General features: G+C 38.3%; 1 protein-coding gene across 1 annotated transcript in view; it reads right to left on the reverse strand.

Moving 5' to 3' along the window:
* LOC134331865 (mucin-5AC-like) overlaps positions 1-10687 on the reverse strand; it is a 46983-nt gene extending 36296 nt beyond the window's left edge. The window contains exons 1-2 of the mRNA XM_063013405.1: positions 10586-10687; positions 10362-10462 (exon numbers count right to left, since the gene is read on the reverse strand). Of these exons, the coding sequence (XP_062869475.1) occupies positions 10362-10422 (61 nt within the window). The 5' untranslated portion in view covers positions 10423-10462; positions 10586-10687. The remainder of the gene's footprint in view (positions 1-10361; positions 10463-10585) is intronic.
* Between the last annotated feature and the right edge of the window lie 6976 nt (positions 10688-17663).

The raw sequence follows: 17663 nt of genomic DNA on the forward strand, positions 1-17663 counted from the left end.
TTAACGTTGTGCATCATACATACGATGTAATTTTGCTGACTGAAATATTTACTTTAAAAAGATAATACAACCCGGTCACATCTGAGCCGATTCTATCAGCACATTATTCATTGCTTTTGATGTAAATGAGAACAGAAACGTTACAGAGCCAATCAGAGGCAAAAGTTTATTCATTACCAAATTCGTTAGTTCAGGATCATCTGCTAAACTTTTAGGGTAATCAGAACTTTTAGCTCCACAGACGGAACGAGTCTGACTCGGTGACCGCTCTGTGGTAATAGCGGTTTAATTAAGCTTTTTAATTAAGCTTTTTAATTAAGCTTTTTAATGTAAGAAAGTCACACAAAATGTTCTGTAGTAGCTGGTGTTTATTTAAAACCACAGCATTTATTAATAACAGTAAAAACGGAGAGAGAAACTTACGCGTCACATTCGACTCCTGAATCAGAATCATTTAAAGCGACACTGTGAACAAAGCGTTTTTTTAAAGAAACACACACACGCTGTTGCTTTCGGTTTATCTTCACTGTGAGGCTCTTTTTAAGTTTTTTTCAGACTAAACTGGATAACATTAAACCTGTGTGTGTGTGTGTGGTCAGTTAGACTAATAAGATATGTCTCCTGTGGGTGAAAAAAATAATTGTTTGGTTACTTTATTATTTACTGCTGATTTTGCGCTAAAAATTGCATGTCATCCCGATCGGTCCATCTCTAGTATCAAGGATTAAAATGGGATTAATGGTTGAATTGTTTGTTTAGAGTGAGATGTGTTTGAGCGACGAGGCTAATAGTGCATTATGCGTTTAAGTTTGTAAAGTTGCCATTTTTATTAAGTGTGTAGTTCATAGTGACCTATGTGTTCATTTTCCCTTGTTTGTTAAGCGGAAGGGATCTCCCGTATGTCAGACCTGGCCTCTTTTTCGTGACCTTGTAATTCACAAGAACTATTTTTGCCACTGCTCGGCTAGGAGCCATCTGGCGGGCATAATTGGCAGTGCCTGCAGCAGATATTAATTGGCCACAGTATCTGCAGGGTGGGAGCATGCGTGGGTGGGTGGGTCTTCATACGCTGTGGATCGGTGGAAGAGACACCTGGGGCGAGAAGAGGAGGGCTGTGCACGTGTCGGAAGAGGCGTGTACAGTGACGTGCTCTCCTTGGATGCAATCAGGTATCTCTCAGCAGCAGAAGACAAAAATTGAGTGCGCTAAATCGGGAAGAAAATGGGGATAAAATGCATTTTAAAAAGACTAACTCCCAAAAGTAAAAATGTTATGTTTCGACTATGGCAAGATTTAGGTTGTCTGCCGTTTGTTCTGTTGTTTCTGTCTATAGCCTAAACAATTTAGTTCAGTTAAGTTTCGACTACAGAACAAAATTTAGGGTAATAATAACGACCTTTCCACAGCATTGTGGTTAGTTGTTAACATATTCGGCAACCTGAAATTCTAAAAGCTTTTTTACTTACATTTTCTATCAGAAATAAAATAAAATTAAAAGATTTGCTTGAAAAAAAAAAAAAAAACAGGCTTATGAACAGTTCATTTAAATAAAATCACAATTTGTTGTGTTGTATAATTACTCCTGCCAGTAGCTGTCACTGTGTATCAGACAGAGGGGACAGTGAGTGAGTGAGAGAAGAAATTCGGCTCAGTAAAGTCTTTCTTTCGTGCAATTACACCTACAAAATACAACACTATTGAAATAAAGGAGATAATAGAGAAATATGAGAGTTATTGTTGTTTTTGGTAGATACATTTCATATAAAAAGAAGGAAATTCATTATGATGTATGGTGCAGCACACATACTGTACTGAAATGTAATGTGTGTTTTTATGTACAGTACTACTGTATATCAGGGCTCTAGACTAACTTTTTGCACTGGTTGCACTGGTGCGCCTAACTTTTATTCTTAGGTGCACCAGCACAAAAGTTAGGTGCACCCAAATTTTCGACCACATCGCATTTAACACCTCAGTTTTACAGGTTCACTTTTTTTTATTCGCTGTCCTTATAGGCAATATTGACTTGTAAATGATTAACTAACAATCTGGTCAACATAAAGTTCTTTATTTGAAGCACAATTCTACAAGAAAAGTAACTTACTAAAAAAGTGTTGTTGCTTAAAGTGCTTCACTGAGCTGAAATTTAAGATAAATGAAATAAAAAGAAAATCTAAATTAAAAGTGCAAGTGTTTTGAGGGCTTTAAACTGCACAGCTCATTTAATGATAAGAATATTATATATGGTTAATGCAGTAACGTGACGCATATTATTCACATAGGCTAAATGACATTATTACATTTTCAGTCAGTTTGCTGCTGATATTTTTAAAGTGCCTTAAAAAAAGATGAACTGTGTGATATGACGTGGTAAAAGTAACCCAGGCAGAATGAACACCGCTTAACGTGAAGTAAATCCAGCTAAACACAGATACAGTACATGTGTAGCTGTTAGACTGGATTTTATGGTTATTTCACACAGATGTTTGTTTGTATCGTGGAACTTTAATGATGTTTTATCTATCGAGTGGAGCGCTGAGTAAATCGCTTATTTATGCCGAGAGTCGCGGTGAAAGCGAAGTGCAAAACTCTTCTCACGTCAATGAACTACAGAAAACAACAACTGAGACAAACACGTCCCGTCTTCTAATCACCGATATTTGTTTGATGTTTTTACATAAAAACCAACATCTGTAACAGCAGCACAAATGCTCACACATATTCTACACACTCCGCCATGATATTACCACTCTTAACTTTCGCTGTGTAACGCCCACAGTTGATGACGCTGGTCCGGCCCTTCATTATCTCTGATTGGTTTAGAAATATACAGTGTATCACAAAAGTGAGTACACCCCTCACATTTCTGCAAATATTTCATTATATCTTTTCATGGGACAACACTATAGACATGTAACTTGGATATAACTTAGAGTAGTCAGTGTACAGCTTGTATAGCAGTGTAGATTTACTGTCTTCTGAAAATAACTCAACACACAGCCATTAATGTCTAAATAGCTGGCAACATAAGTGAGTACACCCCACAGTGAACATGTCCAAATTGTGCCCAAATGTGTCGTTGTCCCTCCCTGGTGTCATGTGTCAAGGTCCCAGGTGTAAATGGGGAGCAGGGCTGTTAAATTTGGTGTTTTGGGTACAAATCTCTCATACTGGCCACTGGATATTCAACATGGCACCTCATGGCAAAGAACTCTCTGAGGATGTGAGAAATAGAATTGTTGCTCTCCACAAAGATGGCCTGGGCTATAAGAAGATTGCTAACACCCTGAAACTGAGCTACAGCATGGTGGCCAAGGTCATACAGCGGTTTTCCAGGACAGGTTCCACTCGGAACAGGCTTCGCCAGGGTCGACCAAAGAAGTTGAGTCCACGTGTTCGGCGTCATATCCAGAGGTTGGCTTTAAAAAATAGACACATGAGTGCTGCCAGCATTGCTGCAGAGGTTGAAGACGTGGGAGGTCAGCCTGTCAGTGCTCAGACCATACGCCGCACACTGCATCAACTCGGTCTGCATGGTCGTCATCCCAGAAGGAAGCTGACGCACAAGAAAGCCAGCAAACAGTTTGCTGAAGAACATGGATTACTGGAATGCCCTGTGGTCTGACGAGACCAAGATAAACTTGTTTGGCTCAGATGGTGTCCAGCATGTGTGGCGGTGCCCTGGTGAGAAGTACCAAGACAACTGTATCTTGCCTACAGTCAAACATGGTGGTGGTAGCATCATGGTCTTGGGCTGCATGAGTGTTGCTGGCACTGGGGAGCTGCAGTTCATTGAGGGAAACATGAATTACAACATGTACTGTGACATTCTGAAACAGAGCATGATCCCCTCCCTTCGAAAACTGGGCCTCATGGCAGTTTTCCAACAGGATAACGACCCCAAACACAACCACCAAGATGACAACTGCCTTGCTGAGGAAGCTGAAGGTAAAGGTGATGGACTAAACCCAATTGAGCACCTGTGGCGCATCCTCAAGTGGAAGGTGGAGGAGTTCAAGGTGTCTAACATCCACCAGCTCCGTGATGTCATCATGGAGGAGTGGAAGAGGTTTCCAGTAGCAACCTGTGCAGCTCTGGTGAATTCCATGCCCAGGAGGGTTAAGGCAGTGCTGGATAATAATGGTGGTCACACAAAATATTGACACTTTGGGCACATTTTGGACATGTTCACTGTGGGGTGTACTCACTTATGTTGCCAGCCATTTAGACATTAATGGCTGTGTGTTGAGTTATTTTCAGAAGACAGTAAATCTACACTGCTATACAAGTTGTACACTGACTACTCTAAGTTATATCCAAGTTTTATTTCTATAGTGTTGTCCCATGAAAAGATATAATGAAATATTTGCAGAAATGTGAGGGGTGTACTCACTTTTGTGATACACTGTAGATATGATTAGATATGGGCCTAATGTGTGTCTGTTGTTGCACCGGAGACTTTCAGAGTCACAGAGACTTTTTTCCCCCCCCTCGAACAGCTGGTCGCACCGGTGCGACCTCAGAATTTTTTCAGTCGCACCATTGAGAAATTAGGTCGCATGTGCGACCAAATTGGTCGCACTCTAGAGCCATGTATATTGTTGTTTATTATTGTTTATTATAGTAATGTCTATTCTATGATTTAATATTAAGGGAAATATACTTGTATTTATAACAAAAAAGACCATTTAGGACATTAGAAAGGTTAGGTAAGGGGTGGTTTGGGAGGTCTGGCACAGATTAATTCTATTTACATGATTTCTTATGGGAAAAATAGGTTTATCTAACGAACATTTTGACTTAAGAACAGCCCTTCGGAACCAATTAAATTGGTAAGTCAAGGGTCTACTGTACTTAATTGTCTTGTATGTGGTGTTAACGTGTTCGATACAACTAATAAGAACTTCAAGAACTTTGCTTTGCTATTGACTAAGCCAGTGAGTTATAGACAGCCAGAGTTCCAATGCCTTGACTTGCAATCAAAGTTAACTGTTTATTGGACTTTGTTTATTGTAATTGGATCTCAGATCACCTATCTTAATATCACTTTTAGTTTTGTCAAGCATATCAAACATACAATGGGTGTATGTTGAACGGTATTTTGACAGAATGATGAGGGAGCATCAGATGCGCTTCCTTAGCAGTTGGCAGCATACCGTATGCATCTCATCACCTACACTTTGACGAGTGCAGAGCAGCTCAGCACTGTGTACAGAGAGACACACCCTGAGAGCACTTTTCCCATCTCTGAGCAGGCGCCATCAATCAGCCAGAAGAGGTCGTAATTGCATTAGTTATGAGAGAGAGACTCTATCCGGCTTAATCCCACCCATATCTGGTCCAATCGTCGTTCATTTGGCTGCTCAGCCTAGCCGGCAGGCAGAGCTATGATTCGATACGTTGTATTCGAGATCCCAGCTCTGCTTCACTCACTGTCCCCTCTGTCTGATACACAGTGACAGCTACTGGCAGGAGTAATTATACAACAATGAATTGTAATAGATTTGTTCATTTTCTCAGCACTAAGCTAAAAATATAAAGAAAACACCGGAAAAACACAATCTGCTGTCCGAATGTTTGCTCACCGTGTGTATATATATAAAGAGAGAGAGAGAGAGAGAGAGAGAGAGAGAGAGAGAGAGAGAGAGAGAGACGGTCGTAATCCGAAATTTGTTCGTACGTTAAGTTGAAAAAGATCGTTCGTAACCCAAAATGTTAGTATGGTAAACTGTTCATAACTTAAGAGTCTACTGTACTTTTAAAAAGTTAATCTGTAGTGGCATAAAATACAGTGTCAAATGTGTCCGCATGTTTTATATGTATTTTAATTAACCATGTCCTTGACGCTTAATTTAAGCCTCCTTTTTTAGGTCGTTTTAAAGGTTAGCAAATTACAACCATTACTGCAAGTGTTGTATGTGTGTTACAGTTAGTTACTATAACAACAGAGAGTGCAAAAAGCTATTTCATTTTTTTTTAAACCACAGCTTCCTGTGCGCTGACTAAACCCTACCCCCTCCCCAGTCAAATGCACATTAGTTTTGTTCCTTTTGTTCTGCTTCACGCAAAGTTCATTTATGTAAATGAAAGCCTGTACAGTGTGTTTCCTGTGTAAAAAAATTAGGAACTTTCTCATTTTCTTTCTTTTCTAATTTGACCATCATTCACTAATTAGACAGTTAATTAGAAGTTTTGTTGTATTTGCAAGTTACCATGTTATAGTATTGCATCATTTAATATATCCTACAGAAAAAAATAAGAGAAGGGAACTAAGACTTGCACCTTTATGTCAGTCTTTTTCTTTTCCGGATGTGGTTTTGCTCAACATAGTTCACAGCTCAAACTGCACACATTCTGCTACCACACTTTTCAAGGGTCCACCCACTTAATGGAACATACTCACTTCTGAAAGAGCTCATGTTACTCTGAGTAAAACCTGGGTTAGATATAATTGATACTGAATGCTCAAATTAGGATCAGATATTTCTCCTTGATTAAACAGTTCATTCTAAATAGATTTTTTGACAGTACAAAACAACAGTTTTTTACTATTATAATACGTTAATCTGTCAAATTTAGCAACAATTATAGTGTTTATTAAAGAAATATCTGAAATAGGCCTAGGTTTGTAAGTCACTGACTTTCAGGAGAATTATGTCAGTATTTTTCATAATTTTTTTTAAATATATTGCTGTAATACAAAAGATAGTCATTTCAGAAAAATAAAAGCTTAAATAATATTATATTTTTCTGACCTTTTTATTTTATGCTAATAAGTAGGTACCCGTGTCCTAACCATGGTAGTCCCCAATTCCTACAATGACCTTCAATGTTAGTTTAATTTAAATAATAATAATAATAACTACTTAAACCTCAAATGTTAAAAAAGTATAGAAATTAGTATAGAATGTTAAAAAAAAAAACTAAACTTTATTGGTGCCTGGTCTGCTTTCACACCCAGTTTTTTCGGGACCCAGTCCCACAGCGACTTTGATTTGGAATAAATAATAAGTAAAATAACATGTGCAGCAGTCTACATCAGAAATAAAGACTGCAGAGTAAAAAATGATATGTTTAGGTTTTTAGTTTTATAAACGTATTGTATGTGGTACAATGCCGCAATGGGTAGAGCTATCACCTCACACCAAGAAGGACCTGGGTTCAATTTCCCGACCGGGCAGCTGCGTGTGTTTCAAGTCCAAAGACATGCAGTCAGGCCAACTGGAGGTACTAAAAAAAGCTACTAAAACTCTCACCAGGTTGAAGTGGTGATAAAACAGACAATAGTAATAGTAGAATAGTAGTGGTTATTAACTCATAGAATAATACTAAAAATAGGTATTGATAATAATAAATAAACTTGTACATACCAATATTTATTTATTTTTAATGTATTTAATTTATTTACACTGGAATATCTGGCAAGCTTTATTTATTAGACCACTAATTATGTACAAACACTATTTTTGGGACATTGTGTAAAGTGCAATATAAATATGAACTTTTATTTAACTGACAAGAATACAAAGAAAAGCAAATATGATGCCTTTAATACAAAAAGTTAGGACATAGGCATGTCTTACACTGTCCTACGTAACCTTATTTAATAATTGCACTTTTTTTTTGGGGGGGGGGGGGCTCAACAGTCTATGGTCACCTTTGTCTGATTCTTTACTTTACGATGTGCCATACAATTTTAATAGGAGGTTGATTTGGACTGCAGGCAGGCCAGTCAAGCATATACACTCTGTGTTTACAAAGCCACACTGTTGTAGCACATGAGAAATGAGGCCTAGAGTCGCTAAAATAACCATGGACGTCGTCCTGGAGAAGAATGTTGCCTCTAAAATCCCAATATATGCCTCCACATCAGTGGTACCCTCACTTTCATGCATATCGAGGCAGATGTTGGCTTTTGCTCCTTTAGCTAATAACAGATTGGATTTTCCTTTTCACATGGAAAACTCAACATCCTTGAGTTAATTAATGCATGGTTGCATTAAGTTGCATTTTATGCAGCAGTGGACTGTGCCAAGTGACAAAAGTCTTTCCAAAGTACTCTAGAGCCCATGTGTCCATACTTATCACAGTAACATGAGGGTTTCGGCATGCAATGCCAAAGTCATGCATTTTCAACAGGGATTTTAGGTTTTGCCCCACACCAGATTTCCTTGAATCTTTTTCTAATGTTATGTACGGTAGATGTTGAAAGACAAATTATTTGCAATCTCATTGAGAAATGCTCTTTTTGAACTGATTGACAATTCTTTCATAAAATGGTTTGGCACCAAGTTCTGAGACATGACTTTTTTTAAATGAGCTTTGATGAATTTGACATTTACACCCAAATACAATCCCCTCATCTGTTACTAATTCACCTGCTTTTTGTGGAATGTTTCGAAACACTGTAACTTCAAAATTCTAAACACTTTTCACTTATCACTTGTTTATACTTAGAAAATACAATCTTGTTTGTTAGCCAATTTCTTCATACTTTTGTCTGTTAAATAAAGGTTCAGTATTATTAAAAAACTACAGATTCTTGTTTTCATTGCATTTGACAAAATCTCCCAATATTTTCAGGAAATTAGGTTTCTGAATAAACCATGAGGTGGGTATATGTTCTGAAAATATAGATAGGTGTAAATATCAGGAATATGTTTACTTGTGGTTAGGTTGGTACAGTTTATCATGTTATTATATAAGCTAAGGTTGTTAAAAGACTAAAAACCTGTGTGTGTGAAATATTGTCATGTGTTAGTGTGTGTCGTGCTGGTATGAGTGGATCAGACACAGCAAGGCTGATGGTGTTTTTAAACACCTCACTGTCACTGCTGGACTGAGAATAGTCTACCAACCAAAAATATCCAGCCAACAGCGCCCCAAAGGCAGCGTCCTGTGACCACTGATGAAGGACTAGAAGATGACCAACTCAAACAGTGAGTGGACACGGTATTTAAAAACTCCAGCAGCGCTGCTGTGTCTGATCCACTCATACCAGCACAACACACACTAACACACCACCACCATGTCAGTATCAGTGTCGGCTGAGAATGATCCAACACCCAAATAATACCTGCTCTGTGGTGGCCCTGACCATTGACGAACAGGGTGAAAGCAGGCTAAAAAGGTATGTAGAGAAACAGATGGACTACAGTGAGTAATTGTAGAACTACAAAGTGCTTCTATATGGTAAGTGGAGCTGATAAAATGGACAGTAAGTGTAGAAACAAGGAGGTGGTTTTAAATGTTATGGCTATTAAGCAAAAATCTATTAAACAAATATCAATACATATATTGCATTTTTCAAAAATATTTCATACATGCATTAGTTTGTTTGGTATATTTTGGTTAAATTACTATATTAAATTGTACCAAATCAGTCAAACTACATAAAATGTATATAAACCTCCTCATAAATGTACAAATTCTTATAAAAAAAAAAAAAAGACATTACATAAAGAAGTTTAATGCTAAAGATGGGTGTAGTACATGTAATGTACCATTTTCTATACACACTAATTAAATTAAACTAATGTTTTATGAACGGATGTAACAATTAATAATATATATCATAAAGAAATTAAAAACAAGCTTGTATATATTTCATTTTAGCACTGTGTTAACAAGTGAGCTCATGGCAGGGCGGAAAAGACACCTATTAGGAAGTAGTCTAAAGAATAAGCAGTAGGGACGAATTTCAAAAGAATACTGCAATAAAATGTAACCTTACAAAACCATAATGTTTCGAAAATAGCAAAATGCTTAGTTTTACTAATTTACTGTATACACAGAATACACATCACATGTGGACCTCAGGGTAATGCTTATCTTCAGGAAGTAGGGGTTCTGGTTTAAATTTTGAAAGTACAAGATACAAGTTTTAAAAAATTCATTAAAAATAAAAAAAATACTACAAGAGAAACAACACAGCAGCATATATCAGTGTCAGTCTGCTATTATACACCAGGCTGTGTTATAAACTAATACAGAGCCTCAGTGGACACACCCAACCTGCATCCTATCGCTTCTCAATCAACAGCAGCAAACTTGCTTAGAAAACCAGATCAGGATGATATGTGAAGTTCAATTGTTCTATAAGTCCCACTTTACAAAGGCTTAATCAACACATTAACATAACAATACATTCAAACAATGCATATTTAAAAAGTTGATGTTCTAAGTCTACCATTATCTCAGTACTTCCCTATATCACAAATATGGTGTGATATACAGTGTAATACATATACATTATTATCTAAAATAAATAAAATGTTCTGATGTAACATTATATTAATTTCTTCTTATGTACCATAATGACCAGTGATAGCTCAGAATTGGAAACAACAGTTTCTACTTACATAACTTTAATCCTGTGAGGACCAAGACTAAGAAAAACTTTAGTCCAAGAAACACAGCCATATCCAGGGGTGCAAAAGTCTCTTTTAAGACACCATAAGTCCTGTCAAAAACAGAAACAAAGTTAAACAGGTTTAAAAACTATAAACTATTAAATCTATATCTTCAATTAATGCAATTTTTGTCATATTTTTTTAAAATCATAATTTAGTTTTCTTTGACTTACGTTTTTCTTCTTTTATCTTATCAGTTGGCACAGTTTCCTGTGTGTTTTTATGCCACAGCACTTTCAAGCTTAGATTAAGCTTGAAAGATGGAGCAAAGTCAGAAACACTCACACCTTCAGCAAAGCACTTGGGTGTCTTTACAGGAAGTTGCATTTCAACTACGCCACAAACTCTCTACGCCTTCAAGTTCATTTCTTGCTGCTAATGAACTGTTCCGAAAATGCTGCAGCATGAAACAATGAAGTTATCATTAATATAATAATATTTCTACAATTAATGATCTCATATTAATTGACTATTAGATGTAAATATTTTTTCCCTATTATGGTAATAAAAAAGTTTTAAGTATTTTAATTCCTAATTCAATTGTTTATTTGACTTGAACTGATAAGAATCATAAGTGATTGTAAATCAATTTCACCTGCTTTGGTGCAAATGAAAGTGGCAACAAAATGGGAATGATTTTACAAGTGGTGGCTACAGACATATACTGTCTCCTTTTCTTTTATGACAGATTTTTCTCTAGTTTAGAATTTTGCTAGTGCCCCTGTCACTACTGGTAGCAGGAGACAGTACCTGCAGCCATTCAGCATTACAGGTTTGGCAGTGTGGTAGTGATGGCCTGGGGGGCATACAGATGCAGAAGCATACCCTGAGTGATGGTAGTTCCTGCGATTAAATTTTTAGAACCATTGTCAGAACAAATGCAGGTGCAGTGACCCTGGATACCAGACAATGCACAGCATTATGTGGCCAGACTGTGTATAAGCAGTTTATAGACGACAAAGGTATTGATACCATTGGCTGGCTCTCACATTCCCTGAACCTGAATCCGATTGAGAATCTCTAGGACATCATGTATCAGTGCTTTAGACACAACCTTGTAGCTCTCTGATGCCCATATCCAGGTCTGTAAGGGAAATTCCCAAAAAACACCAGCCATCTTATCATCAGGTGCATACCCAGACATTGTTAGGACTGCATACAGGCACTTGGAGACCACACACAATGCTGAATTACATGATGAGTTGCCCTGATAAAATTCACACAAATTGGATCAGCCTGTGAATTCAATAATTACATCATTTTCTTTACAACAATTTACACAGATTTATCTTGGACACTCATGTCACTGATCTGGAAATAGCAGCAGTGCTAAGCCGAGCTGACAAAAAATAAAAAGAGCCAGGTGTAACGCTTTATGGGCTATGACAGACAAGAGGGGCAGGGACACAGAGAGGTTGACTCAAAAGTATTTAATAATAACAACAAAAGACAAGACAAACACATGACCTATGCTAAATGCTAAAGCTAAACTAAACACATACAAACAAGGCTAAAGCTAATGCTAAATGCTAATACTAATCTAAACATACATGAACAATGAACCTAAGCTAATGCTAAACATGAAACCTAAGCTAAACAGGAACTAGACCAAGACAAACCGAACATGAGCTAACAAGGCATGAAAAAGACAGACAAACCAGCTAAAGCAGACAAACGAAGACTGAACAGGTTTAACAGAGCTAAACAGGGCTAAGCAGAGCTAAACAAGACTAAAAAGAGCTAAGCAAAGCATAGCTAAGCAGGCTAAACAGAGTCAAATAAATAGCTATGCTATGCTATGCTATGCTATGCTATGCTATGCTATGCTATGCTATGCTATGCTATGCTATGCTATGGAACAGAGTCAAATTTAAATAGTCTCCAAAGATTGGTCCCACGCTGCCCTCTTAAATCCCATGAGCTCATTAGTTCAGCTGTGGCTAATTAGTCTGAGACCAATCACAGTGAGGGGGCGTTATCTTGCCCCTGAAAACAAACTTCTCCAACATGTGCACCTGGAGAGAGGGGTGTTGCATGTAATCATGAGTTTTGGGAGCACATCGAGGCTGGATTTGTGACACCAGGTGCTTAGCCAGCAAGAACTCAACTGTTGTATGAGCCATAGAAAATACATAGCCATGGTAGAAGCCACAACACAACTCTTTCAGCCTGTACTGTATATGAGCAGCAGTTCTCAGCTTCCAGATCCCTGTAGGGCTAGCAGAAGGCTGGAGACACTGCAGTCATTTTTTTAACAGGGTACATCGGTACATCAGGGTACTTCATGAAGCATGCCAACACTGACAGTCTGTCCTGTTGTCCGTGTTAGACAATTAAAGGCTGCAGTAAATTTGCGACAAGCTGGAGCATAGCCAGCAACCAGGTGACCAGGGCAACTCATATCACCATAGTCGTGGAAGTCTGGAACACAACCAAGCTGGCGGTAAAGCATAGGGCAGAGCCGGTGATCAGTTGGTGGTGAGCTGGTAAAGTGACTGAAGGCAGATGTGTGCCATCTACATAGCCAAGAAAGGTCAGGAAAACCAATACATCTTCTTTGCCAGGTACTCCTTAACCAATTGGCCCAAGGCCTATGTCGTTCCCAACCAGGAGATGGCCACGGTAATGCCTTACCAGCATCACTCATGATGGGGCGGGAGCTCCGGGCCCCTCAGATCTGATCTGTTTGCAACTGGAAAACCAAAACCTTCACCTTGCTATACATCAATCAGCCATAACATTAAAACCACCTCCTGGTTTCTACACTCACTGTCCATTTTATCAGCTCCACTTACCATAAAGAAGCACTTTGTACTGCTACAATTACTGCCTGTAGTCCATCTGTTTCTCTACATACATTTTTAACCTGCTTTTACTCTGTTCTTCAATGGTCAGGACCCCCACAGGACCACAGATATTATTTAGGTAATGGATCATTCTTAGCACTGCAGTGACAATGACATGGTGGTGGTGTGTTAGTGTGTGTTGTGCAGGTATGAGTGGATCAGACACAGCAGTGCTGCTGGAGTTTTTAAATACCGTGTCCACTCACTGTCCACTCTATTAGACACTCCTACCTAGTTGATCCACCTTGTAGATGTAAAGTCAGAGACGATCGCTCATCTATTGCTGCTGTTTGAGTTGGTCATCTTCTAGATCTTCATCAGTGATCACAGGATGCTGCCCGCTGTTGGCTGGATATATTTTGGTTGGTGGACTATTCTTAGTCCAGCAGTGACAGTGAGGTGTTTAAAAACTCAACACACACTAACACACCACCACAATGTCAGTGTCACTGCAGTGCTGAGAATGAATAATACCTGCTCTGTAATGGTCCTGTGGGGGTCCTGACCATTGAAGAACAGGGTGAAAGCAGGCTAAAAAAGTATGTAGAGAAACAGATGGACTACAGTCAGTAAATGTAGAACTACAAAGTGCTTCTATATGGTAAGTGGAGCTGATAAAATGGACAGTGAGTGTAGAAACAAGAAGCTGGTCATGATGTTATGCCTAATCGGTGTATGTTGAAGTTGCAGTAGTGGGTTTAGATTTTCAGTTTCTGCTGGAAAAAGGGATGCACCCCAAAACTGAACAATGGGTGAATAAGGGCCATGCACAGTGCTGGAGAAACTGACAACATGTTCTGGTTTGGTTATTGCAGTGCTAATTTCCTATTTACGTAAAGGAAAGCTTCTGTCCTTGAGTTCAGATTTGTTGGTGTCTTTCTAGTTGGGTCAGTGTTTAAATATATGTAGGGTTTGTTCGAAAACCTAGTGAGCCCTCTACATAGACAGCATTTTACGTCATCTTACGCACGCTCCCGAGAAGAAGACTGTTCAAATGCTTAGATGCCTTAAAATGCTGCCTAGTAAGGTACCTTAAATTTGAACGGTATTTTGACTAACAAAGGAGCATTCGATGCTTCCTTAGCGGTGAAAGGTAATCCCAGCATTCAGTGCGGCACAACTTTTTTCACAAAAAATTACAAATATGGCGAACAAATGTGGAGCAACAAAAGGAGTTATTTTGAAATGTATATAAATTACCACTGGTTTTTAAATTGTATAAACGTGTACAAGTGTCATTTATTTGTAAATTTCGGTACATGGAGAGTTAATATGCTAGTGTGTTGTGTCACCTCATCTCATTGGTTTGAATGGCATGAGGCTAACTGTGTTAGCTTAGTTCGCTGTAAAGTAGCGAGTCCGAATAACCTGACTTATAAGTCGATGATTTATTAGAATCCTCTCTGCTTAGGCAGCTGCCTTTGTAGGCAGTAGACGGTAAGGTAGCTCACTAGGTTTTCGAATAGACCCATAGTGTTTATAATTTAACATTTTTAACCAATCATAAACCATGTCATATTATTACTTTTATCGCTATTTTTTTTCTTACCAGCATATCTTACAATAAGGATATGTTACCACATACACCAATCAGGCATAACATTATGACCACCTTGGTACTATTGTGTTTGTCCCCCTGACCCGTCGAGGCATGAACTCCACAAGCAGATCCTTTAACTCCTGTAAGTTGCGAGGTGGGGCCTCTATGGATAAGACTTATTTGTCCAGCACATCCCCCAGATGCTTGATTGGATTAAGATCTGGGGAATTTGGAGGCCGAACTCGTTGTTGTGCTCCTCAAACCATTCCTGAAGCATTTTTGCTTTGTGGCAGGGTGCATTATCCTGCTGAAAGAGGCCACTGCTATCAGGGAATATCGTTTCCATGAAAGGGAGTACACGGTTTGTAACAATGCTTAGGTAGGTGGTACGTGTCAAAGTAACATCCACATGAATGGCAGGACCCAATTAATGTTTGCATTCATTCATTACGCCCATAGCACTGGCTGATCACTGCTAATAAAAGAAACAGGCGGTGGTTTGTTAAATTGTCAAACTTTCCTACTTCTCTTTGCACTGTTTACACAGACTTGAGGTTAATTGAATCATTATTTACACATATTTAAAAAAAAGAATGTGATTTGTTAATTCTCTTAAATCTTTCTTTAACTAACAAAAGTCAAAAGTAAACAAAAGTAAAAAAACAAAACAAAGAAATATTCTGCTTCATAGATGTTCTAAACTGGACTGGGCTGTGAAAAGCTTCTTTGACACAGCTCAGTGTCTCATATTTGTAATGTGTTTTGCAAGAACCACTTCCTTGCTCGTCAAGGTTTTTTTTTTTTTTGCACTTTTTTTGGTTTCCCGCCTGTTTGAGGAAGTAGCAAACAGAAACGTGTTCACATAAGAACTCAAATTAACAGCGTCTTGACATCCACAAGTCATTTCTGCTTCATTCTTTTGAATTTAAGATTCAAAAATATTTTTTACTTTTTAATTAGCTTTATTTTATCTTTAATTTCATTTGTTCCACATGTTTTTTTTATTATATCAAAAATTTATAAACTATAGCAGCTTTACAAAATATTATTACACCTTCACCCTAATGCAAATGTGACTGCTAGATGACGTCACTGAAAAACTAAAAACAACCCATTGTAACAACATCTTCTGATGTTTTACATCAGGTGGATCTGACCGAAACCTGTTTATCCTCTCAAGGTTAAAGACTGCAAGTCGAGATTTCAGAGCCAACAATGCTGCTCCTGCTAGATGGGATGGAACCTGGCGTGTTTGCACCACAAACTTACAACGGACTTTGTGACAGACTGGACTGAACAATAAAGACTCCAATTATTATTTTTGCTAGTTATAACTTTCAGATCAATTTAATTTTGTGTTGGTATGATTTGTGTAAATCCTATTTATTTAAAGTATAATCAGTAATTATAGAACTACAAAGTGCTTCTATATGGTAAGTGGAGCTGATAAAATGGACAGTGAGTGTAGAAACAAAGAGGTGGTTTTAATGTTTTAATGCTATATATGGCTGATTAAGTTTCACCTAGACTTTCAGGGAGTCATATGAATAAAATGCATACCTGCAGTACATGATAATCACACATCCAAGGATGTCAGGTTTTTTTTATCAGTAGTGACATTAAAGTACGTACAGTAAAAATGAAAGGTCGACACATCCCTGTAAAAATGGCAGGTTTTGTTTTGTAACAAACAGAGAACGAGATGAATCATTTCAGAACTGTATTCACCTTTATCACTTTTTAACATTTAACAGAGGAAATAAAAATAAAAAAACATATAATAATATGGTTGCATAAATATACACACCCTTAAACTAATCATTTGGTTTTATAACAGCATTTAGTCTTTTTGGGTAGGAGTCACCGGGTATATACAGTATATATATATATATATATATATATATATATATATATATATATATACAGTGTATCACAAAAGTGAGTACACCCCTCACATTTCTGCAGATATTTAAGTATATCTTTTCATGGGACAACACTGACAAAATGACACTTTGACACAATGAAAAGTAGTCTGTGTGCAGCTTATATAACAGTGTAAATTTATTCTTCCCTCAAAATAACTCAATATACAGCCATTAATGTCTAAACCACCAGCAACAAAAGTGAGTAACCCCTAAGTGAAAGTTCCTGAAGTGTCAATATTTTGTGTGGCCACCATTATTTCCCAAAACTGCCTTAACTCTCCTGGGCATTGAGTTTACCAGAGCTTCACAGGTTGCCACTGGAATGCTTTTCCACTCCTCCATGACGACATCACGGAGCTGGCGGATATTCGAGACTTTGCGCTCCTCCACCTTCCGCTTGAGGATGCCCCAAAGATGTTCTATTGGGTTTAGGTCTGGAGACATGCTTGGCCAGTCCATCACCTTTACCCTCAGCCTCTTCAATAAAGAAGTGGTCGTCTTAGAGGTGTGTTTGGGGTCATTATCATGCTGGAACACTGCCCTGCGACCCAGTTTCCGGAGGGAGGGGATCATGCTCTGCTTCAGTATTTCACAGTACATATTGGAGTTCATGTGTCCCTCAATGAAATGTAACTCCCCAACACCTGCTGCACTCATGCAGCCCCAGACCATGGCATTCCCACCACCATGCTTGACTGTAGGCATGACACACTTATCTTTGTACTCCTCACCTGATTGCTGCCACACATGCTGGAGACCATCTGAACCAAACAAATTAATCTTGGTCTCATCAGACCATAGGACATGGTTCCAGTAATCCATGTCCTTTGTTGACATGTCTTCAGCAAACCGTTTGCGGGCTTTCTTGTGTAGAGACTTCAGAAGAGGCTTCCTTCTGGGGTGACAGCCATGCAGACCAATTTGATGTAGTGTGCGGCGT

The sequence above is a fragment of the Trichomycterus rosablanca genome, chromosome 17 (genome assembly GCF_030014385.1).
Source record: "Trichomycterus rosablanca isolate fTriRos1 chromosome 17, fTriRos1.hap1, whole genome shotgun sequence".
Classification (NCBI taxonomy): Eukaryota; Metazoa; Chordata; class Actinopteri; order Siluriformes; family Trichomycteridae; genus Trichomycterus; species Trichomycterus rosablanca.